The 25232-nt window shown below is 42.1% G+C and overlaps 1 protein-coding gene across 2 annotated transcripts; it reads left to right on the forward strand.

The window, feature by feature from the left end:
• Window positions 1-89: 89 nt before the first annotated feature.
• LOC120758917 (tropomodulin-2) lies at window positions 90-24473 on the forward strand. 2 transcript variants are annotated; one of them, XM_040077659.1, is made up of 9 exons: window positions 90-298; window positions 1975-2131; window positions 13316-13438; window positions 14521-14607; window positions 17259-17389; window positions 17993-18100; window positions 18371-18514; window positions 18843-18987; window positions 21015-24473. In XM_040077659.1, exons 1-9 carry the CDS (start codon window positions 173-175, stop codon window positions 21047-21049), a joined length of 1056 nt encoding a protein of 351 aa, XP_039933593.1. In that variant the 5' UTR covers window positions 90-172; the 3' UTR covers window positions 21050-24473. The 2 variants fall into 2 exon arrangements, with proteins under 2 accessions (XP_039933593.1, XP_039933594.1); XM_040077660.1 differs by lacking the exons at window positions 13316-13438; window positions 14521-14607.
• The last annotated feature ends 759 nt before the right edge of the window (window positions 24474-25232 follow it).

Genomic DNA, 25232 nt, shown 5'->3' on the forward strand with positions numbered 1-25232 from the left:
CTGCTTTGTTTTCATTAATAAGTGTCAATGTGACCCTCAGCACGTGGACTCTCAGCTAAATGGAGATGCTCACAATGCTTTATTGTTAGCAGCGAGCGAGGCCAGGAGCCGGGTGCCCCTGCATGGTTGGAATCCTGAGCAGCAGCAGGCGCCGAGCAGTGCAGCAGGAGCCATGGCTCTGCCCTTCCGGAAGGAGTTGGAGAAGTACAAGAATATCAACGAAGATGAAATACTCAGCAAGCTCTCAGAGGATGAGCTGAAGCAGCTGGAACATGTTCTCGATGACCTTGATCCTGAGGTTAGTGATGATAATTGCAACCCTGCCTGTTAGAAATGCCACATTTTTAATTTGTATTCTGTTACAGTAGGGACAGTGTAGCCTAAGGTATGAACAGCTCAGCTACAGACATTTTGGTTGTATTCCTGCTGTGATGTGCTACTTTTCCAAAAGTCGCTGTGCTCTTGGTCTGTCCCATGTCTAGTTAGACACGAGCTTGTCTGCAATCTAAATCTTTAATCATGTTGGCACACTGCAGCACAATGAGAAGCTTTTTATGGCTGCTATTTCTGAGCACAGCAATAAACAAACATAACCTGTGTTTATGGAGATCAGGTCTTTTGAACTTCTGAAATCTATTGACCATGTAGTTCAGCGCATATATTTTTAGCTGAAGAGAACATATTTGGGTGTGATCAAGAAAAATAGGATCCAGCTACACAATTGTCATTTTCCAGAGAGTAAGAATTGTTGGGATATTTGAAGACATTCTCACAAAGAATTTAAAGATCTCTTGTCTGAGAACCACTTGATCCTACAATAATGAGGTTACAGTAGCAAGTGTGCAGGGAATTGTGACTGTACCTACCCAAAAATATTCAAAATTATGTAGGAGTTTGAAAACTGGCAGATAAAATGTTCTATCTGGAGGCAAAATGAATTTGGAGAAACACAATAGATTTATAGCTTCTAGTTCTATAACACCAATTTGCCTGGAAATTAGGGGGGGCTTTATTGTTCTCTCCCTCCATGTTGCCACTTCCCACACTACTACCACTTGTACATTTTCTGGTATTGTCAAGTATCTGGCATCTCAAATGGAGAGACAGAAAACCATTAAAAAAGCAACACCTACCAACCAAATAAATAAGGCCATGATGCATTTGTAGTCAATGCTATCTATATATGTGCAGTGAACTTGGAGCACTCTGGGCACATTTGTGCATGCACAGGTAAAATGACTGGTGACTTGAGTTCACTGGATGTGCTCAGAATTTCCAGGGTATTTGCCATGGATCAGATTTACTGTGCATGTTCTGGCCAGTGAGGAAATGTTTCTGTTGGCTTTACTGCATGTGCAGTGCGAAGTCCACCTACCTGTATTTCTTTCTGGGATTTCCTGGACTGAGACGTGGGGGCCTTATGCATATTCCTATCTTACAGGATGCAGATGAAACCACAGGATCCCACAGCTACGTGTTGAAAGTGGGAATTATCTGCTGGCTTCCTCATACTCTGAATAGCTGAAGTCTACCTTATTCACCAGTCTCTTTAGTGCATGCCATTCATTTCTGAAGTCTGAGGGACATCTGCTTTAGAATGAAAGGAATGGTTTTTTTAGTGAGAGAAAAATGGTGAGGAAAAAGAGTAAAGGAAATATTCAGAAAATGTATCCTGGTCTATATACCTGGACTGCAAACTCTCTTTATAATATGTGTAACAAAGGACTCTGACCTTACTTAGTTCTTTGGTGCTCTGACTGTGAATATGCTTAACAAATATTAATGGGTAGTAAATCAAGAAGACTGAATGATACGCTGGGTTTTGTGGTTATATTTAGGTGATGTGTGTTACTGCTGTCACCCAAGAGCATTATGCAAAGAATGATTTCACTTAAAAAACAACAGCACTGATATGAGATTTGGAACACTGTGTGAAGCTGCCTCCTCTCCTTTCCATGCCCCTCTCTCTCACAGAATGCCCTGCTGCCAGCGGGATTTCGGCAGAAGGACCAGACCACTAAACCTGCCACGGGCCCCTTCGACAGAGAGCGCCTGCTCTCCTACCTGGAGAAGCAAGCGCTGGAGCACAAGGACAGGGAAGACTTCGTACCCTTTACAGGGGAAAAGAAAGGTACTGTCCATCCTCGTGGTGGCACTGGGTCACAGACTGCCTGGCTGCAGCCTGCACTGCTGCCTGGCTCTTCTGTGGAACGCACTGGGACACACGAGGTGAGCGCTGTTGCAGTGCAGGGCGAGGCTCAGGACTCGCATCTGGAGCTGCTGCAGCTCCAGATGCAGCGGTGCTTTATCTGCTGCTGCTGTCTGTCTCGCTGCTCTGCAGTCCCGGTGGCAGCCCCATGCTCTGTGGCAGGTCAGTGGCCTGTGGGGGGTACAGGAGCACAGGAGCACCAGTCCAGCAAAGGGCTCAGTAGCTGCTCCCTGGACAGCCAGTGCCTCTGGGTGCACTCAAGCACAAAATGCCCTCACCAACCCCACAGGCGCTGTTCCCTGTTAAGGGTGCAGGGGTATTGCAGTGGGGGAGGCATTCAGGAAGAAACACATAAATGCCTTTCTGAGTGAATCTTCCTACAACTGCTGGAAGTAACAGCTCAGGGAATACAGTTACAAAAAATAAGTATTTTTCCACTTGTTTACTGGTACATCTGGCAATGCTACTCATGCAGACACTTTCCCTGCTACCCTTGTCCTACAGCTACAGGAAAAAGAAGGGGAAAAACAGGAAAACCTAATTCTAATAATTTAAACACTGGTAGGGTAACCTCAGGGCAGGAACAGTTGTAATTTAAACAAACAATATTCCTTTAGCACCACTAGCTCCTTTTCCTGGTTTACAAAAAGTGGACAAAAATGCTGGCCTTAGGCAACCCTTTCATTTAAGAAGGAACTTCCTATGTCTGGGTCCATTTCTGGCTATGGAATGGATTTGCCATTATTTCAATGGGATCTGCTTAAGGGAAAGCAGATACTTTAAGAAAGTCAAGGGCAGCATTTTTAATATTACCAAAGATGTAAAATGTTATTTATATAACATTTCATAGGCCAGGAGTTGTTACTATCATTACATTGTGTTCTCAGTCTTTGAAACAACTTACTTTTTCCCCCATCTGCTCTTCACAGGGCTGATTGTGAACCCACTGACACGCAGTGACAGGGCAGTGGTCAAGCACACACTGTGCAGGAAGGAGAGCACTTTGCTGTAGTATGGATTTATTGGCAATTGGTTCCAGTCTCCTGCACACTGCTGTGTCAGAGCAGTACAGGTCACTGCTTGCAGGTCCCTAGATATTTATACCAACACCTTTAGTCACGTCTCACTCTACTGATATTTACAGACTTAAGATTAAGATTTTGCATTTTTCACTGTCGTTATATCTGAGATCTCCAAATAAGCCTGAAACATCAGTGAACAAAACACAGCAGTGTGTGGAATTGGATATACCCATAGGACTGGCCCTTGATCTGTACAAAATGAGTCCCCGTATTGTCCCTGACAGTGATGCTGTATGCACTGGGCTGTTTATTCCATTTCAGCTTTCTTTTGATGAAGCTAAAGCACTATTATTCCTACATTTGCTTCCAGATTCCCTTAAAGTGCTTATTAGTGCTGCTTATTAGTTCCTGGTGTCTCTGGTGTGGAAATGCCACTGCTTTGCAAACACGACCAACCACACATTTCACTTTCCCCTAGCACAGAGTGAATACAGCCCTCCTAGCATTTAAAGCTGTTCTTAATTTGGCTTTTGATTCACTCTGTTCATTTACTTCAAAATTACAATTTCAAGAATTATTACAATTATGAGGTAATGACAGCATTTTAGGCTAAAGGAATTATTCCCTTAATTTCCTCTGTTCTTTGTACAATACAAGTTAATGACAAAATCCTCAGTATCAGCTTTAGCAGATTAAGTTAAATGAAAACAACCATGTGTTCTGTGATTTCTGCAGCCATTTTACAGTTAGATAATCTAAACACACAGAATTATACTACATTTTCTTTGAAGTCAGAGGCCAAACACTATGAAAATACCCTTTGTTTCTTTGTTGGTTAGAAATAACTGAATTAATGCAAGATCTGATGAGGTCCAGTACCTTGACAATTGAGAACTGATGGGCTGCCCAGTGTCATTTTTGTGCTTTGAGAACAAAGTTGTTTATTTTGAGCTTGGCATATCCTGAATTGGTACTGGAGTGTGAGTCCTGCTGCCCCTCTGTGGCTTGGCAGGAGATGTCCTACAAAAACCAGACTTCCAGCAATGCAGAAGCTGAGCCTTATAAAACATACAACTGAAATCTCCATCTGCCAAATGCACTGAACTCCTCCCATGGATTGTATGATAATCCTGCTAATTGGTTGAATCTGGTGAAATGTGATGAATGTTGTACAAAGTCCATGTGTGGCTATTCCTGGATCTTAGAATCCATGCTCTTAACTGCAGAGTTACTTATTTTGACACTCTCAATTGGAAAAACATAACAACAGGATGGCTGTATTAAAATATAAATTACTTGATTAACATTTGTAAGAAGATATTTCCCATGCAAGGAAACAAAGCAATCCTGAATGACATTTTCAAGATCTGATACTTCATGCTAGATTTAAAGTCACTTTAATTAGAGAATAATTAGTATTCTTCCAAAGCTCAGTAATTAGTTCAGGAAAAATAATTTAAATTTCTAAACTGTATGCTCAGAAGAATTCTAAAGAAGGATATGTCTTGAGGAACATCTTATTACTCACCTTCTGCATGTTGATGTCTCTAAGGTGTATTTACAAATTGGCAAATATTTATATAGACTTGTGGTAAATTATTTCTTTACACTCTAGAAGCACTGTGATGTAGCCATTCTGTAAATAACCCCAAATTAATTTGATGCTATTTCTGCTAGTTAAAAATTAAATTCTCAAGCAGCTCTAAAATGCATCCAGTTGTGTATATTTGGGAGATATTGATGCCAATTTGCCATTTGGTATTTATGACCAAGGAATATTTGTGTGTCAGTAGGATTAGAGTATGTCAAGTGTTGTTTGAACATTTGTCAGTGTTTCGTATTATGATATTTGTTTGCCACCGGGAAAGCATTTATTTTTTCGAGTTTAGGAAGTGGGATGCCTCTACCAAAAGTAAAGTGACATTTCTACCAGTTCTTACAGTTATCATACAAAGCTAAAACTTGGAAATTCACTGATGAGCTGAAAGAAGGTGGCATTTAAAATATCCTCCTTCCAGACTAGTCTGTGGTACATCATGATTTTTCATCTACTGTGACTGTTTCTCCTTGTTTGTTGTTAATATTTTATTAGAGAGTTCTTGACCAAGAAGCAATACAAACAGCTGCTGGAGGACAAAACTCAGTTGCCTGTGTTGGTCTCTATATGCTTAGCAACCATAAGGTTTTGATTGTCCTAGAAAACAAGCCAAAGCAGATTCCAGAGCTGACAGGGTTATCCAGAATGGTTAAAACACAGGAAGTGTTAAATATGAGCCCAAGACAGGGGGGCTGATTATGCAGGGAATTGCCTTGTTTTTGATTGTAATTGTGGTTTCAAGAGGTTGGAGATGTTTGGCAAAAACAATCAAATGTATGGGATGCATTAGGGTTTTGGCCCTCTGCCATAGTGCAGCTTGGTAACGTACAAAAAGGATTTCAGCCTGTATGGGACAGATCTCAGATTTCAGTGGAGACCCGAGGTTTGCCCGAACCGGGGCTGAAATGATCGCAGGCACACACCCAAGCTGGCCACTGAGAAATGTTTTCAGACTGCTTAACCCACATCCTCCCTAATGCAAGTCAGGGCTGGGTACTTCATTTGAATGCCCCATTGTGTGGTTTGAAATGATCTGGTGGCTTTCAGGAACTCTTGTGCAACATAGATGTCTGTAAGTAATGAGCCGCGGAGGCGAAGAGTAAGGGCTGATAAATGGGGCCATGGTGATGGGAAGTTTGTCAGTGTTTATTTTGTGTGTTTTGGATTTGTTCCTACTTGGGATAGTGGTTGTAGAAATGCTTACATAGAACACGATGGTCTGTGGAATTACTTAGATTGACCCACTGCACTTAACACACACAGCTGGGACAGGTGGTTATCAAATTTCCATCACTTCCACGTGAAGTATCATTTTCAAATTCATGAATGACCCAAGAAAAGAAAAGGTGGGGAACGTAAGGGGCAGTGCAGGCACAGAGTATTCCAGAGCTCTGTCAGTGCTGCGTTTTCTCTGCAGTCTGTACGTCTGACCTCAGCTAAGAGCCAAGTCCTGCTGTGATGCAGACATCAACTGGTAACAGCTTTTCTGCTTCTGCTTTGTTGCAGGGGTTATCTGAACTGTATGGTACTAATGAAACATCATTTAAAAAGTTCTTCTGTTGTGAAATGTCATTAGCTATGAAAGGTTGTTTTAACGATTGCTATTTCAATCCTTCACCACCATCCCTGTTTTCTACAAGGTCTTCTGCTCCTTGCCAAACCATTTCATTTTGGATCCGATCCAGTTCTCATCAAAGTCATGGAAAAACTCCAGTGGATTGGGCTATTATTATTTGTGGTTGGAAAGGGAAGGGGAACATGCTTGTATGTGATTAAATACTAACATTTTCAGCTGATTGATAAAAGGGAAAGGGAAGAAAGTACCAGAGAACTTTTGGCCAAACCTGTGTTTTCGGTTGCTCTGGCAGAGACCATCTATGTTGCATGTGGTGCTGAGCCAAGCAGAGTATCAATACACAGCACCAGTAATAAGGACAGTCATTTTCAGAAGGTCAGAGTATTAGAGTAGATGCTAATGAGTTCCAATTCCACTGTCTCTAATAGACTGCTTTCAAAAGTTAGGGTTTAGTATAGAGACACTGCATCTTTCTTGGATTGACATGGCAGTCATTTCACCCCCGATGCTGAAATGGTTTGTTTAAATTTTTGCCACCTTTTTCCTATTCTTTAGGGCTTAAATTTAGCACTGATGTTTGTCTCTGAAGGCATTGAAAGCGTTGCAGTTGCTGACAGTAATGCCTCTAGCCAGTGCCTCTCACTGCTTGCTTTTCTAAGACTCTCTTTTAGTTGCTCACAACTTTGCCAGACTTGCACAGTTCACAGTGAAATTTCCCATGCTGAGAGGCTGCCTCGAGTTGAATTTTTGGAAAGTGTCAGCAAAAAGGACTTAGCTGATTCCAAGAACAAGATTAGGAGAAAGCACATTGTTTTATCCATCTAGAGTAAATTCTTCCAGCTGTTTTTTTTATGACCTGCAGTGCCTCCATGCTTTGAAGAGAGGACTTGAAATGTATGCCCTTTGGAATCCCCAGGGAAATATACTCAAGTCTGGCATCCTCAAAATATTGTGCTTTCTTGTACATCCAGTTTGTTCTAGCGTTCTCCAAATATTCCCCCATGCTGTGAGCGTTGGTCAGAGCTCCTGCCTGCCTGTGCAGGCAGCGCATGTGGCAGCACAGCAGTGCCCAGAGGGACCTGGCGTGCCTGGGGTCTCGGGATGTTCTTGAATTCCTCATCTGAGAGGCCCCTGTCACACCAGGACCAAGGGCAGGGAGACTCCCTCCTGCTCTGACAGAGCTCCCCTCCCTTTGTAAGGGCACTGCAAAGGAGAAAAAATGAGTACAGAGCCAGCAGAGAGGCTGGGGCAGAGAGGGGGAGTGGGGATTTTGAGGGGCTGTATGAATGTTCCAGGATGAAGGACTAGATGTGGCAGCTCTGGGGAAAGGAGATGCACAGAAGAGCAGTGGTAAGGAAGGGAGAACAACAAAGGGAGGTGAGGGGAAGGGTCAGGACACAAAGACTTTCAAAACCGAGGGACACAGGGGATGGGGAAGGCAGAGGGGCAATGAGGGAAGGAAAAGAGGAGAAGAATGTGTTGAGTGGGAGAAAAGAGGCCAGAAAGGAACATAACTAGTGTGGTATTCAGCCCTGCTCACGTTTCAAGGGTCTTTGATGTCCAGAAGGACCTGAAGTGCAGTGGCACAGTTTGAGTTTCTTCCTTCTCTACCACCATTCCACATCAGACATAAGAGCTCTCTGCTCACTTGGTGGAGTGGGTAATGCAGGAGGTAACCCAGGAGATAATCCAGGAGGTAGCCCAGAGGACTCCCCGAGGGCTGCATCCTAACTTGTGATAATCCATGCGAGGGTCTGAAGAAATTCTGGGCTTCATTCTGTTTTAAAAGAGTCCAAGTTGGCTTTTGTTTATTTTGTTTGAGCAAGCATACTTTCCAGGAGAGTTCTTTGAAGGGTGTTGCTGCAGTGGCAGAATCACAGCATGCTGATCAAAGTCAAGGATACTGGTGCAACTTAAGTTCACTTTTTGTGTTTATGCACAATAGATTTAATAACTTTGGAATGCTTATCTTTGCATCTTTCCTATTCCATTGTCATAATTTGTAAGGCATAGAATATGCTGACACTAATCCAAGAGCAACAGAACAGCAACAATTAGGATACTGCATTTTTATTACTACTGGCGTTCAGCTTCATGCTTACTTGAACTTGGCCTGTTTTCTTCTTCATAATACAAATTTATTCTTGGTAAGAACTAATTTAGCTCCATTTTTATAGAATATTTTTAGGGAGGGGTTTAAGAAAGTCTCAACAGAAAAGAATAGTGTAAAATGAAAAAAGCAAATCAGGTGCCTGTGATTTATGCACGGCAGATTTCCAGGATTATTGAATTTTGCTCCCAAGGTCAGTGTTGCATTCTGTAATTGAGAACAAACAGGCACTCACTGTAGTCAGTGATCCATTGAGGAGTCAGAAGTAGTAAGTGTAACCAGGTATTTTCTTGAAAATACAATAATCTGAGCTACACTTTACAGGAAAAGAAAGTACATTATTGTTTTAAAATTATGGCAGAAAATGCCTTCGTATTATAAAATTAAGTAAATATCCTTAAAAATTGTTGTTAAACAAAAGGAGATTTTTACAGCTAATATAAATGGCTTATTTCCCATTGCCCTGTGTTTTATTGAGTTTTAGCTTGTACAGTTTTGACTTGTACAAGATGGGAATAAATACCAAGTATATACTAAATAAAAACAAATACTAAAATAAAAATTGTGGCAATTTATTCATACAAGTCAAATGGTATGAGAAGGATGGAATAGAGGAGACATACCAAAAATGCTGCTCCAAATGCTGCAAACTATAAATAAAGGTAAAATCCTCAAAATGTTTTTAGATTGGACTTGCTACTAAAATCCTACCAACTGCACTATCCAAATTCCTTTTTCTCCCTCTCCTTATATAAAAATAAAGAAAAAAACTCATTTCAGGAAAATACACTTGAAGCAGCTCACTTAATAAATCCTCCTGTATGTGCATATGCTAGTTAATTATTAGTGTATAAGAGGGTGGGGATCTCATTTCCTCGCTTTGCTCTGACATTGCTTTAATGGGGGCATTTACAAAATGCAGGAAAAGAGACCTGGCTGAACCAAGTGGCCAAATGACATCTATGGTGTCATGACTGTTCCCAGTGAATTTCTTTCTTTGTAGAGAATTTGCCTTCCTTTTGCCTTGGTCCACATTTCTGTGTCTTTCTGTAGTGCTTTTCTCGGAATCCTCCTTCCCTCTGGTTGTCAATGGTTTTTGTTTCCCATAGCCTCTTTTGAGGAAAACATGAACTGTATCGTATTTCAGTTTCAATAGAAGTCTTGTTTTTGCAGTGGGTGGAAAGGAGTGAGTCTGCTGTTAAACTGAGACAAGACAAAACTCTGCTCCCTGCACTCACACTCACAGAGAACCTGGTTTGTAATAAGCTGCCTCAGTCATCAACCAGGTCACCCCAGACACTCACCCCTGCTTGGCCGAAAGAAGGGGAGAATTGCAGTGAGGCACACTTAAAATTTCATACTGAAAGAAAGCACTTGGGACTCTACACACTTTGGGTTTCTATGCTTGTGTAAAAATAAAATGATATTTTACTGCAATTGAATTTTGGTTTTCCATTAAACAAAAAATATATTATTTTTGTACAGAAGTGTGATTATTTTTGTCTTGTTAACACCAAAGTAGCCCAAGTAATGTACAAACAGAACTTTTGTCACTGTGTTTTTCATTGGTAGAAAGTTTAGCTATTACTGTTAAGACTTACCACAGAGCATTAGCATATTCTAGAGACAAAAGATAACACAGCCAACATTAATTATACCACATAGAATAGAGTAATAATAAAGTACCTTCTAAAACACAGTGTGAATATAAAGAACACCAAGAGCAGCAGCCTTTCTTCATAAATCTCACTTTATAATAACAAAATGTCACTATTCCTCCAAGGCTTCTTCCAAATAATAAATTTCAAGTTGGACCATTGAATCAAGGAAGCCACAATCCATATTTTATTTTGTCAGTGAATTCCATGGTGCACTGGATAATGAATTTACAGTGTACAGATGTGGGACTAGGAGACACCTCCTGAATCTTTAAACTCTGTCCTTAAATAAGGAAGGAAAACTGTTTGACAGCTGTCTATAAACAGATACACGGTTTTGCAGCTGGTGGACAGGTAATAAATTCCTAATAACATGTTGCATACAGAAGTTTTTCTAACCTCCATCTGCTGTGCTACAGCATCTCTTCACAGTGGAATGTTCTTATCTAGATAGCAGTAAAAAGAGTATTTTTAAAACACCACTGGATGCCAGCAAGGCCCACATACATTAAAGATATATATCACTATCTTTGACATGACCTTGCCCCTTTAAATATTTCATATGACCAATAATAGAATTTTTTTTCGAAAACATTTGCCAAGAATGCGTTAACTGAAACTATCTCTGGGAATCATATACACATTTAACGAGATTCAGGCTGTTATCCAAGCATTACATATGCCTGAAACAAATGTTTAGAATTGTATTCCTATATATGTGAACTGGACAGAAGAGGTATGAGCCTCTCCAGGTTTCCATTACCCCTCAATTTCTTGCTGTGCAAGATGCTTGACCTTCACACATCCAAAGTCCTTAGAGAAGGACCACCTACACCACATTGTGTGTCCAGCTTAGTCCAAACTCAAGGTCCTGTGTCCCCCTACACTGTTATGTGTGAAAGTGCAGGCTTGGATCAGTATTTGCTAAAAGTGTGACTCGGGTTTGGGCCTGTGAAGAATCACTTACTGCCTGATGGAGATGCTTTGTCTCCACGAGCTGTGGCCCTGTGGAGTTTGCTGCTACAGAGCAATGTTAGCTGTCAGGAGAAAGATGAGCAGGACTCCCTCAATATCTCAAACAACCTACTGAATACTTGAAACTCATGTGGAACCACCAGTGATCTGAAAGGAAAACACTTTGTGGACAGTGTTCCTCACTCTTGATTGCTTACTCGGATATTCTGATTGATTTTGGTTTTCTAGCTTCCAGCACAGTTATGATTTTTTTTTTCCTTATGTCAAGCTGGCATTAAGTTAAGTATTGGTCAGTGGTGTCTGGCAGCTGCCTTCCAACACTTCAGATTAGGTGGTGGCACAGAGAGAGTCTGAAGTCTGACCACCTGTGCTGCTATTAAATCTGGAGAGCATGACTGACCTATCTTTGCAGAGTGTTTCTTACCCCAGATTTCCGCTTGATTTTTGTTTGATGCTGTGGGGTGGCTGTCCTTAATGCTGTGACCCAATGCATTCACAGTTAAAACAGTTCTTAGTTTTCAGCCACCAAAGGCTTTTTTCTGCTTGAAGCTTTTCCTAAAAAGATTACTTTCTTAAAGTATCACGTGAAAAATAAATCACACCATGATACTACTTTGACTTTCTACATACCTTTTTGTCTAGTTTTGTACTCAGAACTGGTTTAGCCTTGGTAGAAATATCTCTGAGGTAAATAATTTAAATTGTTTATCAATAAACCTTGCCAGTTTCAGAAATTTCCATTGAATTTTTTTTCTGAGCTTATTCAGTGACTTGAGTCATGGAAGCAGGTCGCATAAAAATGGCTGTAGACAAACTTGTAAAAAATATATAAATTAGTTGGAACTTACTACACAAGGGAAAAATGAAGCCACAAAAGGATGACAGTATTGAAAAACCAGAGGCAAAGCATTTGTAATTCAATACGTAATATCAGAATTACATTTATGAATGGTAACAATATGACTAATACAGTTAAACTATTTTAGAGACATTGCAGAAAGTCACAGGACTAGATGTAATGCTTCAAGCATTACATCTAGAGTGTACAAAGATGCACAAAAAGAAAATTGAAAGCTGACAGCGGGCCAAAGCTGCCTTCACCAAAAATCCTCAGAGCTTCATTGCAACGGGATTAATTAAAGCATGCTTGAGAAGCAGTTGTTAGGGACAAGGCGAGGGGAGCTATCGCACAGTGGACAGCGGACCATGGGAATTCACTCAGTTATTGGAGAACGGGCACTGTCTGTTGCCTGTGGCATCATCCAGTGCAGCACTGACTGTAGGGCTAGGTCAGGAAAGCTGAGTGGAAGTAAAGCCCAGCAGTGCTGGTGACTCGAGTGCAGCTGGAGCTCTGATTTAAAGGGCCTCGCTCCAAACATTCGCAGTTACATCATCACAGTACTGAGGTTAACCATCATAGCAGCCTGAAGGAGTAGTGGAACTTGTGTCGTTCCTGGATTTATCCTGCAGTTTCCTCATTTCAGCAGATGAGCCAATGACCTCAGTCTTGGGGGAATATTGCATGGAAACACACATCTGCTAATGCAAAGCTATCAGCAGGATACAGAGAGAGACAAATACGTCAGGAGCCTTTCTTGGGCAACATGTGGTTCAGTTCAGAGTTTTCAGGCCTGCAATAATGACCAGGATAAGGCTATTTATGTGAATGGTCATCAGGAGACACAGAGAGAAAATACTCTGGAGGGGCTGGGAATTAAACTGAGTTACTGGAAGAGAACAGGTTTGCTGAGCTTTCAGGATCACATGTGGAAATTCATGAACTGAAAGATTCTTGCAATAGAATGGTTTTAACTGCTCTTAGTGCCTCATTTAAATATAAGGATGAAACTTCTGCAAGCTTTTTGTGTAGATCTGATTCTGCCTATTTAAGGACACAGGACCTTCAGAAAAATCCCAGCTGGGACTCCTCCTGAGAGCAAATTTCCTAAAATAACAATCACCAACACAGAGCAGTAATCTGCACCTTTTATTTTTAGACTTATTAAGATCCTGGTGTGGAGGATAATATCAAGTAAGAAAGAGAAAAACATGCATGCGATAATATTTCCAAACAGTTCCACTGTCACAGACCTATTCCTCTGCTGCCAGGAGGCAAAGAAGTTATTGCAATAATTCATTACTCACTGTGGCTCTTTTTCTTATCTTAGGAAAAATATTTATCCCTAAAGAAAAACCCGTAGAAACCCGCACAGAAGAGAAAGTGACCCTGGATCCAGAACTAGAAGAGGCCCTGGCCAGTGCTTCAGATACCGAGCTCTATGACCTTGCAGGTTAGAAAACATGTAGATATGATCCTCCCACATGTCCAGCTCTTCTCTGCCCAGACCTGCCACCAGGAATGTCTCATGATGCCCCCTCAAGCACCTGCTGATCTTCTGGCAGGTGGCCAAGCTGTGGGCCACACATTGCCCAGGATGATTGAAGTGTGACTCGAGAGCTGCTGCATTTCAGACTTCTCTGCTTAAAGTTGATGTGTCAGGCCAGGGGGGAAGGTGAACCAGCTCATGTGATTTGGGGAAGGGAAGGGTGGACAGTGGACTGTAGGCTGGGGTGCTGGCACTGTAATGGAAGTGACTGATCCTACTGTATCTCAGTGTTTGTAGCACACTACTGCTACCTCCGCTCAACTCTGACATCCCAAATAGCCCGATAAACTTGTCACAGCATGCAGTGGACAAAGATCCTGAATCCATGAGGAAATTTGGAATCTAGCCCCTTGAATGATAAAATTGGTTGCCAGGTGATTAGACCTGAGTGTCTTCACCACTTCTGATTATTTTCCAAGCATATTAATATCAATGTGCTTCCATAGGCAACCCTGGTGCGAATGCCAATGTATAAAGCTCATCACACGTACAGTGAAATTCTCAGATACACCAAGCAATAGAACATAAGAGTAATAACAAGTTCAGGTTGTATATTAGGGAAGAAAAGTGGTTAGGAGTGTAGCATTGAAACGATTCACCCAAAGAGGTTGTGGGATTTCCATCCCTGGGTGTTTTCAGACTCCAGCTAGACAAAGCCATGGCTGACCTCGTTAATGCTGGCAACATTCCTGCCTGAGGGAAAGGCTGGACAAGATGATCCACAGTGGTTCCTTCCAGCTGGCACTTCTGGGGTATGCATTCTACATTGATTCAATTGTTCGAAAATCTATATTGAAGGTATCTGTATCTCCAGAATTTGGAGCCCCAAAGACTCTCCCTACAAGCAGGCATGATGCACACAGTTAACATTTTATCAAGGGGGTTTTGTTTGGGGAACTAAACTACAACTTATAGCAGACACTTTCCTGCAGTCTGTGTTCCTGCCATTAACATTGTATCCTCTTGCTGGTGTTTACACATTTCAGCTGTTCTTGGAGTGCACAACATGGTCAACAACCCAAAATTTGATGAAGCAGGAGCCCGTGGTAAAGATGGAAAAGGAATTGTGAGAAGTAAGCAAGTAGATTTCTCTTGTGGGCTGCGTGTCATCTTTAGGGGCTTCTACACCTCTGTGTGGGGTCTGTTGGTCTAATTTGGTGTAATGTAACTGGGCCTAACTTTAATTGATCTAATTAATCATGAAAGGTGACTTTTTAAAAGTAAATACAATCTTAAAATTCATTAGAATAACAACAGTAGTATACAAACAGATCATTCCTAACGAAATTTGTTTTCCTAGAAAGCAGTATCAGGCTCTGCAGAGGTGTTTGAAAGAGCGGGAGTATTTAAGAGGCCAAGACATAGATTTCCATTCCATTTCAGTTTAGGCAGCAGGCAGAAAACAGTGAGCTGTAGCTAAGAGTTGGCCACAGCTCAGGCCAGGCCATCTTGCCCCAAGTATCTACATTTACACACCTGAAAAATGACTTGTAACCACTGGGCTCAGACGTGGCAGAATCCCTGTCAGAGTCACATCGGTGACCAGAGTCACCTCGAGCTGCATCCACAGGGAGACAAAGACTGCATGGATGTGCTCCTGCCCCAGCCACTCCCTCTGATCTCCCACCTCCACCTGGCTCCTGAGGCTGTGTGTGTAAACAGCGCCTGTTCTGGGGTTCCCTAGGGACACGGGAAACGGGATCGTTCCGGAAATCCACCAAGAGAAACAGCTGTAGTTATTAAAAACAAATCCAGAAATGTTTGCACTAAGTAAACAGACCTTTGGTGAATCAGATCTTAGCTCAGCTCCTCCCTGGATGGAGGGGGAAATGGGTACATCTGAATTCCAAGCTTTTCTTGAGAGCTGCCGAGCCTTGATCCAGAGCTTGTCACCTCAGGCCCTGGGATACCAAGTGGGCTGAACTTTACTTTTTAAGACAAAACTCTGGAATGCCCTTTCCTAGGGAAACAGTACTAAAAAAATGTTTTTTTCTTCTAAGGCCATGAGAACAGCAGCTGTCTTTACCAAGGGCTTTCCTTTCCATCTTCCATTGCTAAAGGAGAGGTGGGAAGTAGACAGGACACCATGTCACTTCATTTTTCTCAGGATAAAGCTGCTCTGCAAGCCTCCCCAGTGGGGCCCTGTGTGAGCTGCCATCTATCTCATAACAGGCAGCTGCATGCATTACTAATCCTCATAGATTTCAGAATATTTTTGTTGTACTGAGTCAAAAAGTCAGCTATGTGAGTCAGCTAAACTATGCTCTAATCACAGACCTACGAACCAGAAAATCCCCATCCCATCACTGTATTCCTTGGTCCAAAAGCAATACCTTTCCTTAGCCAAGTGAAATGCTTCAGTAAAAAATTTGCTCATCAATGTGGCAAAACAGAATCATGATTAAAAAGCCAAGAAAAACTCATGGAAAGCAACAAGAAGTAGAAAATGAAAATTCCTCCTAACTCTAGACTGAGTACACTGTGATGTCTAACCAGAGGACAGGATGCTTGTGTTTCCTCTGTTCCAAGTCCGGCAGGGTGTTTCTATAAGTGCAAAAAATGCTTTGCTTTTTTTGTTAACTTTCTATCCTTGCATCCAAGGTGAATTCTCTAAATGTAGTTTTCAATTCCCAGCTCTCTAGGAAGGCTGAAGTGTTATTCAGGGATATGTGAGGTCTCTCAGGGAATTAGTAAAACAAAAGGTTTGGCATCAAAGGGAGCAGAGTGAAAACCAGCTCAAGATCTGTGTATGACCGTCTGTACTATGAGTTCTAAAAAAAGATGTGGTTTTCTACTGGCCCATGATATGGCATGAACTTTTACCCATCGCAATGAACAGCAATGTGTAGTACACTGAGACTTGAGCACAAGTCTTCAAAATCTCTCCCTGTCTGCGGCACAAAATAAAAGGATTCAAACATAGTTGTGGTCAGCAACATATTCCTTTCTTGCTTCTAGTGGCTTGGGTGGTCAGGGTTAATAAATTAATCTCCACAGCTATATGTGTGGAAGTACTAATTGTGTTCTAAGCTATGATTTTTATGCATCTCTGAGAATATTTATAGCTCATAGCTTCCAGCACTAAATACCATAGTTCTTTGGAACATGACTACTCAAAGATTTCATAAATCTTGGTGCTGGCAGACAGACTTACTTTTCATGCTTTGATAGTTTTGTTATTTAGAAAGTGCAGATGTTGCAATTTTACAAGAGCTAATTGAATTTATAGTAAGGCTGATAGTATCAGCTGAGAGGAGGAAACTGAGGGGCCTCCTGCTCATGTTGCTTTATGTAGCACAGTCTATTCATAGCTGCAGGGACATTTTCTCACTAATGGGCAAGTTCTGAGCACACCTTTCTTTACAGGTATTAGACAAAGTGCAGAGCAGCCCTTGCAGTATATCACATTCCAAACAATAGCCTTCAAAGCTGCTTTATACAGGGATTGTACAATTAATTGTACAGGGATTTTGTATATAAAGTAGGAATTTGCCCATGACAATGCTGCTCAGCCTCCGTGACCACAGCCTCCAGTGACAGCTCTGGGTGCACAGGGGGTGCAAAGGGCATGGCAGGGATAACAGGGATAATAGTCCTGCTTGCAGTTTTGTGCTTCTCATAAACCCTTCCTGGATTGCTGCAGAACAAAGCTAAATGGGAATGGAGCAGCCGGAGTGATGATGCCTGTTCCTTGGTTGACATTTCATGAGATTTTGTGTTGCAGATGTGGTGAAAGGTGAAAAGGTCAAGCCCATCTTTGAGGAGCCACCTAATCCAACCAATGTGGAAGCAAGTTTACAAAGGATAAAAGCAAATGATCCTAATCTCACAGAAATTAATCTCAACAACATAAAGGTAGATGCTGTGGTTTCATTTATGTCATCGTAGGAGAACTTACTCAAATATTTCCTGTGCCTGTGCCTTTTAGCTTCAGATTTTTTCTCTTTTTACTGTTCAGAAAAAGCAGGACGCTCAGGGAAGGGGTGGGGAAAGGAGTGTTGTAGAGGCTCCAAGGTCATCAATTCCTGATACTGAATTAAATGCCAATTAAAAGCCCAAGGGGTGACTCCCTTTGGCCGCCTTTCTCAGCAGATTGCAAAGGAAGATCTCTCATGGGTGCTATGTAATCATCACTGGCCAAATTCAATTAGCCCACACAGGCAGTTGGAGGAGGAGCTGGCACGTGGAGACTGAACAACTGGCAGAGGAATAGGAAAGCAGCTCAGCCATGGTCACGTGCTGGCCTTGGCCTGACCCAGTTCCAGCCTGGCGCAGGCGCTGCCAGCCTCTGGGGGCCACTGTGCCCAGAGCGCGCTCTGCCCCATCAGACATGCTCCTAAAAGCATCAGGGGTGTTTCACTTGTGTAGACTGTGGTTGTTCATCAGTCAGTTTCATAATAATTAAAATCAGCAGTGTGCCTGGCTTTCCTAATTACTGGATTTGTCTTCTTACCCTAGAATATTCCTATTCCAACGCTGAAAGAATTTGCAAAAGCTCTGGAAACCAACACGCATGTGAAGACATTCAGCCTTGCAGCTACTCGAAGCAATGACCCCGTAGCTATTGTAAGTTTTAACAATAAAGGAAAAAAAGAAAAAACACAAAAAATTTTAAGTAGGTCTATGTCTGCTTTAAGATACATTCTTTATTTTCCCTTGCAGGAATTCCCTATGGCTATGCAAAGCAGAAATATAATCTCTTCTGATCTACCTCTATGTTCTTCTAAGCATATTTTGTTTTATTTCTTGTTGGTACTAAGCTATGTTTTGCAGATTCCCTGTTATTCCCTGAAACTTTCAAGAGTTATCTCACGTTCCCCCTTTTTGGCCTTTCAGGCATTTGCAGATATGTTGAAAGTGAACAAAACACTGAAGAGTCTGAATGTAGAATCCAACTTCATCACTGGGACAGGGATTTTGGCACTGATTGATGCACTGAAAAAGAATGAATCCCTAACAGAGATTAAAATTGACAACCAGGTAAAGAGAGACCTTTGGGGAAGTTCACTTTTGTTTCTCTTTTATATGGATTCCCAGAGGGTTCTATCAGGGGACTCTGGCAGAGTCAAGACAGCCTCTGTGGCTCAGTCATTCTGCAGCTCATGTCTCCAGTCAGTGCGACCAAAGAGTGTAAAACTTCTCAATAAAACTACTCAAAGCCAAATACAAAACCCAGGGCAAAATCTCTAGGGATGGGATTCTCTTTGTAGTTTGCAGCCCAGTACTTAAATACAACCACTTACTTCTCTCTCATATGAAAACAAATGTTTGCTTTTCTTTTGGGAACACTTCATGACATCGTCAACAGAGGCAGCAGCTTGGGACAGCTGTAGAGATGGAGATTGCCAAGATGCTGGAGGAGAACTCCAGGATTCTCAAGTTTGGATACCAGTTCACAAAACAAGGTCCAAGAACCAGGGTAGCAGCAGCTATCACTAAAAACAATGATCTGGGTAAGATGCCACTAAATTTACTCATCATTTCTTTGTGTGAGCCAAGCCCTGACCTTCCCAGGCACAACTCTTCCTGTCTGTACATTCAGATGGAATTTTGACTACAACATTCAAGCTGCTCTGTGTGAGGGAGACGCAAAGCTCCTCAGACTCTAGGCTAGACAACAGCAAAGATCTTACTGTGATTAGGAGCCACTATTTTTCTCCTGCTCCTTCTGGGGAGAGGAATTATTTCAGCCTTTTCCATGGAGTGTCCTAAATTTCTGACTGCTCTATCAGCTGTTCTGGGCAGCAAATGAGGAGTCAAACCCACCCCATTTTTTTCAGAGGACACAGAAGTCCTGGCTTTGTTGTCCAGCCCATGATGGCCCAGGCCTGCCCAGCCAAGGGAGCAAACCAGTCCCTCCTGCCTCCCAGACATGCTCTGCCCTGTGTGCTCAGTACACTGAATGCAAAGGAGATGACTGGGCAGAAGTTTAGAGTGAGAAGAGGGAAAAAGAAAATTAAACTTTGCATTTTTATTCAATTTTGCTTCAGACTGAGGTATCAAACCATGATGTCTTTGTGGGTTTCTCTCTGTGGAAACAAAGATAAAAGTTGAGCTATAACCTTTTTCTTTCATACATACTTTTGGTGTTTTGAAATTTTATTTTTTAGCAATACCTAAGCATTCCAATTATATACTATTTTTCATACAACTATCAGTGTCCCAGAAGGGTACTTGAAATATCCTGTCTACAAAGAGAGAAAAACTGTTTTCTCCCTTTATTTTACCACTTGCCATTAGACTTACGTCCTAATCTTCATTTTCCTGTGTTTGTATTGTTTGGTTTTGTTCAAGATTTTGAATTCCTAGAGGAATTCAATAAAATAAATGAAGGAAAAAAACCACTGAAAGCAAACACAAATGACTGATGCTACGCTGCAGGCTTTGGAATAATGCAGTCTGTTTGCCAAAAAGGCACAATGAAAATAACCTCCTCTTAGTAAAGTAATGGGATGTTTAGCAATATATTGTTATTATTGACTTTCTGTGGTGAAAAGCATTCATTCATCAAGTTCTACTGCTTTGTTCTGTGCTTCAGCTGTTCAATATCAGAAACAGGACATGACACTTTGACATAGCACTAAATTTTGTATCACACAAACAGGAGAGCCTCACAAATCTTATCTAGCCAGGTCGGAAAGGACTCAATGCATTTTATTAGAATGTGGAGTAGCAAATGCTGCTCAACTAAACCTGCTCTATACCAGGTATAATGTATCTTAAGTGCTGCAAAAATTCACATGGGTCTGCTTGTCAAAATAATCATGCCCATAACACAAAGATTACCACTCAGCTTTGCTAAATGGCAACTTCAACCTATGTGGTTTCCAGTGAAAACCAGAGTTAATTAACTGACTATCAGATGGTTGATGCAGTCAAAGCATGTGATGTTTAAACAGGTAATTTTAGGTCCAATATGATATTATTTTGCCAGTATTCACTGATATCGGTATTTAAGAGTACTTCAAATTATTTTCTTAAAAAATATGATTATTGCTTACCTACAGTATACACTGTGCAATTACAGAAGTTATTAATATTTGATGCTTAAGGCTTAAATAATCCAGAGCCATACAGACTAGAGCAGACCGGTATCAATTTAGCTGGAATGCAGTGGCTTTTAAAAGAACAATAAAACTGTAATAAAAATCTAAATGGAATCACTGGAAGGAAGTGCAAGATTTCTTTATCATCTAAAACCTTTAGCTCAGAATGTGATTTTTATGGAAAATGTATTGGAAATGATTGTATGGAATTGTATGGAAAATGATATGACTGCATGGTGAAATTCTACAGTCTGTGATACAAAAAAATGCAGTTTAAGTACAATTGTTTTGTTGGGCATTATGATCTATTAATTATGGTATTTGTGGGCATAATTCTGATTTCATGTTACTGGGAGCGGGGGTTGTCTGTGGGAGAAGCCCAGGTGCTCTCAGGAAGGCAGTAATGAGTCTCTTTCCTTGTCCTGCTGGTGCAGTTCGGAAGAAGCGGGTGGAAGGGGAGCGGCAGTAGCCACAGCATCGCGGGCACCAGGCAGGACTGGAGGCCACCACCAGCTGCAGTCTCAGAGTGCTCACTGCTCAGAAGGGAAGGCACTGGAAAACAATTACAGTGGGAGTTGCTGATTTCTGTTAATGTCTCCTTTTCACCTTGAAAACAGAGCCTGTTCATTGTCAATTTTCACAGTTAATTTCATTCTTATGACAAAGGTTCATAGTTGGTTTGATTTTAATGAAGGAAATGGTTTGCGGTATCTGAAGCCAATATGCAGCATCTTAACTGTGTTACTCAGCATAATATATAGTGACTCTGACCCTTCTTTTAGACACTTTTTGATATATAAAAATATGAGCTTGTATATGGATAAGGGATTCTCTGCTGAAAATAGAAGTTTTAGGGCCAAGTTCTGCAATGCCTTATGTTTGTGAATAATCCTTACTTATGTGTAATGTCCTGCTGAACTGAATCCTGCAATGGGCTGCTCCCAGGAGTAGAACTAGTGGTGCCAGTACAGGTTTGCAGGTTCACCCCTTGAGCCTCTCTCCTGCAGTGGGATCTGGGCAGCTGGAACCACCTTGGAATGCACCTGTCACCCTTGTTGAGTCTCCACCCGTCCAGCTCCCCGTGCAGGATCACGCCTAGACGTATGAACACTGTCAAAGCGGATTTGTTTACATAAGCTTAGGTTAGGTGGATCATTTTGCAATGTTACACTGATGTTTTTTATTCTTACTCCACATTGTAAAGTAATATTAGTGCTGCCAATCCTATAGACGTTGAATGTTTTGGGGTTTTTTTTCTAGGCCAACAAGTTTTTGTTTGCTACTAGAATGCACTGAGCAATATTTGTTTTGCTTTGAGCCATGAGTTTGACTTTTTTTTTAGTTCTGGTATTTTTGTACATTTGTTAGCTTTATAGGACTGTTCTCAGGACCTTTTAGATGAAGATTAATTAAATACTTAATCCAGGAGAGCCACTGTGCTACCAGTAAAAGACATTAAAGGGGTAGTTTTGACAGCTACATAACTGATATTTATGTGCTGCAGTTGAGGTTTGTCCCTGAATCACAAGGCACATGGGTATTTGTGCCAGTGTTTATCTGAATAAGGGCAGATTTAAGCACATGCATAAATGCTTTGCTAAATCATGGCCTTAACTTACATGCTGGCCATTATCCTAACCCAGTGGAAAACACTCACAAAGCAGCAGCTAACCCCAATGCTCAACAGTGTCGAAATTTCAGTAAGAATTCAGTCTGATGTTTCATTTTGTGTATTTTACCATCTAAAACTACTCTCTGCCACAGTTGTATCACTGCCAACAGCTGTCTAACAGCCAGAGGTTCATTTTGGTTACAGGTGTGCATGCTGTGAGAGCGAAGGGACGCTCAGATCAGGTGTGTCACACACCCCAAGCTTTCAGAAAGCCGCAGAAATGCTCCTGCGGCCAGCGCTGTTACCTGGGGCACATGGCCTCTCTGAGAGCAGGGATGAAGCACTGCTGCTTGGGGCAGAGCTGGATGCTGCAGGATGTCACTGCAGGATGCTCCTGAGCCAGCAGGGACTGCTGTGGGGCACTGTGCAGCTGGGCAGGCAGGGATCAGACCTGGGGAGCCCTGGAGCAGTCGGTGGATGCTTGGCACCCTTCCCTGAGTGATGTTTTCACCTTGCTGGGGTGTGAGCTAACAGGATGAACCCTCCCTCTGTGCCTTTTATAACGGAAATGGGTTGGTCCGAGGCAAAGCTCTTCCTGTTGGATGCAGGTCTTTGTAGTGGGGTCCAAAGTGAGTAACACTCACTAAAATCCCACTTAAAATACTTGGCTAAAGTCGTTTGCTGAGCTGGGATATAAAGTGCAGTAGCCAGTTTACCTCCCTGAGAGCTCCCAGTCTCAACAATTTCCACTTCTTCCCTTCCTCAGATTAACTGAAACTTTTGCTTTGCAAGTTAAAAAAAAAAGCACACAGGGGATTCTTGCTAAGGTTTTCCCTGGATCCATGCAGGATTTGCTGTGAAAAACTTTGATATCCCATTTAAAGAAATCACAAGTTCTGTAATACAGTCATAACTCTGCATGGGCTTAAATAGAATCCTTAAAAAACATTTGGATTGCAAGGGGAATACTGGGCTTTGCACCATGAAGTTTCATGCGTGGGAAGAATCCTCATCCACAAAGCCTAAAAATTATGTTACTGAAAACCTTCAGTGATAGGAATGACTCTGCCCCTAATTAATTGTTCTTTTCCTTTGATCCAACCAAGGGACTCCCAATTACCAATCTATTCTTTGAAGACTTTTTAATGGCTATTTTTTCTTTACGAGTGGTACGTATCTGTGTTTAAGGGAAACAAGTGCAATCCATTTCTAGTCTTAATTGCCATTGGCAGTGTTGGTATTTGCATGCAGCGGTTTCTCAAGGATGGGTTGGTCTGACCGCTTCGCGGTGTCTGCATGTCCTGCCTAGCTTTGCTCAGAGCCACGTGCGCGGTTACGCAGTCAGGCGGCTCCACGCGTGTTTTGCAGCCCCACTTTGCACCACGGACTGAGGTACCTGGCTGGGGAAAGCCCCGTGGGCTCTCCATCCCTCCATCTGCCGTGCCCTTTGCACAGCCACGGTTTCTCTGCAGGGAGGAGCCTCGCCCTGGAGGGATCATCTCGAACACCAGCCCTGCCATGAGCGAGCAGACAGGGCCAGAGCTGTGCAGCCCATGGCTGGGACCTGGGAGTCTGGCTCCTTCCAGCATGTGTGAGGAGAGCTCCCAATCCCTGGCTGTTTTCTCCAGGCAGCTGCTGCCAGCCCCTGCAGGGAGCTCAGTGACCAGGGATGTCTTTGTTCTGCCTCTTCTGCGTGCTCCACACAAGGCCTTGATTGTCACCAGCCTTGAGTGTCACAGGTCAGACATTGCAGCAACATAAAGATCTGTTGGATTCAACAACAGCACGCAGTGGTGATGCTTGGAGGCAGATTTTCATACTAATACAGGATTATTTAGCTGGTTAAAAATCTCTGCAACTAACATGAAGGGGGGCAGGATGCGACAAGTTATTTCATATCCTACTTTCAGACAACACCTGGCATTGTCAATGCTGAATGGGGAACAGGGACAGAAGAGTCCTTTTTTCTTAAACATTCAGGAGTAACTTTGTCTATTATTGCACATTGCTTTTCATGTTGACTGCTTCAGTTTGGTTTGTATTTTTTATACAGTTTTTTCATGGGAAAGCTCAACTTTGTGCATGTCTTAACATCCATGTGAAGTGTAGCGTGCACTGAGGACCATATGTGTACATGTATAAATGATGATGTTATCTCTGGAACAAAAGTAATTGCATGCGCACAGTGTGGTGCATATTACTCAAGAGGAAGAGAATTACCACGCTATGTAACAGTGACTCCCCAGCATTGTGGTTTTTCTAAATAAACCTTCAAAAAGGATTTGAGTTGTGCAATTTTTCATGACTTGAGTCAAGCCCCCCCTTGGTGCTCTGACATCAGATTAAACAGCATTCTCCACTGCGGCTCTTGCAGGTTTCACTCTCCTGGATTTCACCTTCTCTTCCCAGGTGGAGAGACGTGTATTTCCTGCCCTCTGTTCCTCACAGTGTCCCAGCGATTTCCATTTGGCACCTCATTAGAATTTGACACCAAGACACACCGATTTCTTTCACATCATCTGCAGCTCTAAGGTTCAAGGGACTCAAGGCATTGCAGAGTACCTGCCTAGAGGCATGGACTGAGTTAATGACAAGGTTAACGTGGCCCTTAGAACCTGTGCTGCATGATGAAAGAACTACCAAATACATATAACTGCACAGTGCATAAGGACAATTGAAAAGGAAATGTCGACTCCCCATAGACAATTTGCTGTCCACAATCCCAGAGAACTTCACAGTTAACCCACAGAGAAACAAAACATTTTCTCTACCTATTTTAAGATGCCTTTACTTATGTCAGTACTTTAACTGTGAAATCTCACAGTATCTTTATTCTTTTCATCTCAATGTAAATAAGTGGATGAGACTCTTGAAGAAAATGAGGAAATCTCATACTGAAAGAAGAGGAGGTGTCTGTGTCCCAGTAAGTGGTTCTTTTGGGATCTGCAGAGCCTAAATCAGAGGAGTGCTCATGGGAACTATGCAGCACAATTCCCAGATCCTCAGTCATAAGGGAATCAGAGAATACAGCTACAGAGAA

Source organism: Hirundo rustica, chromosome 13, assembly GCF_015227805.2.
Source record: "Hirundo rustica isolate bHirRus1 chromosome 13, bHirRus1.pri.v3, whole genome shotgun sequence".
Lineage (NCBI taxonomy): Eukaryota > Metazoa > Chordata > Aves > Passeriformes > Hirundinidae > Hirundo > Hirundo rustica.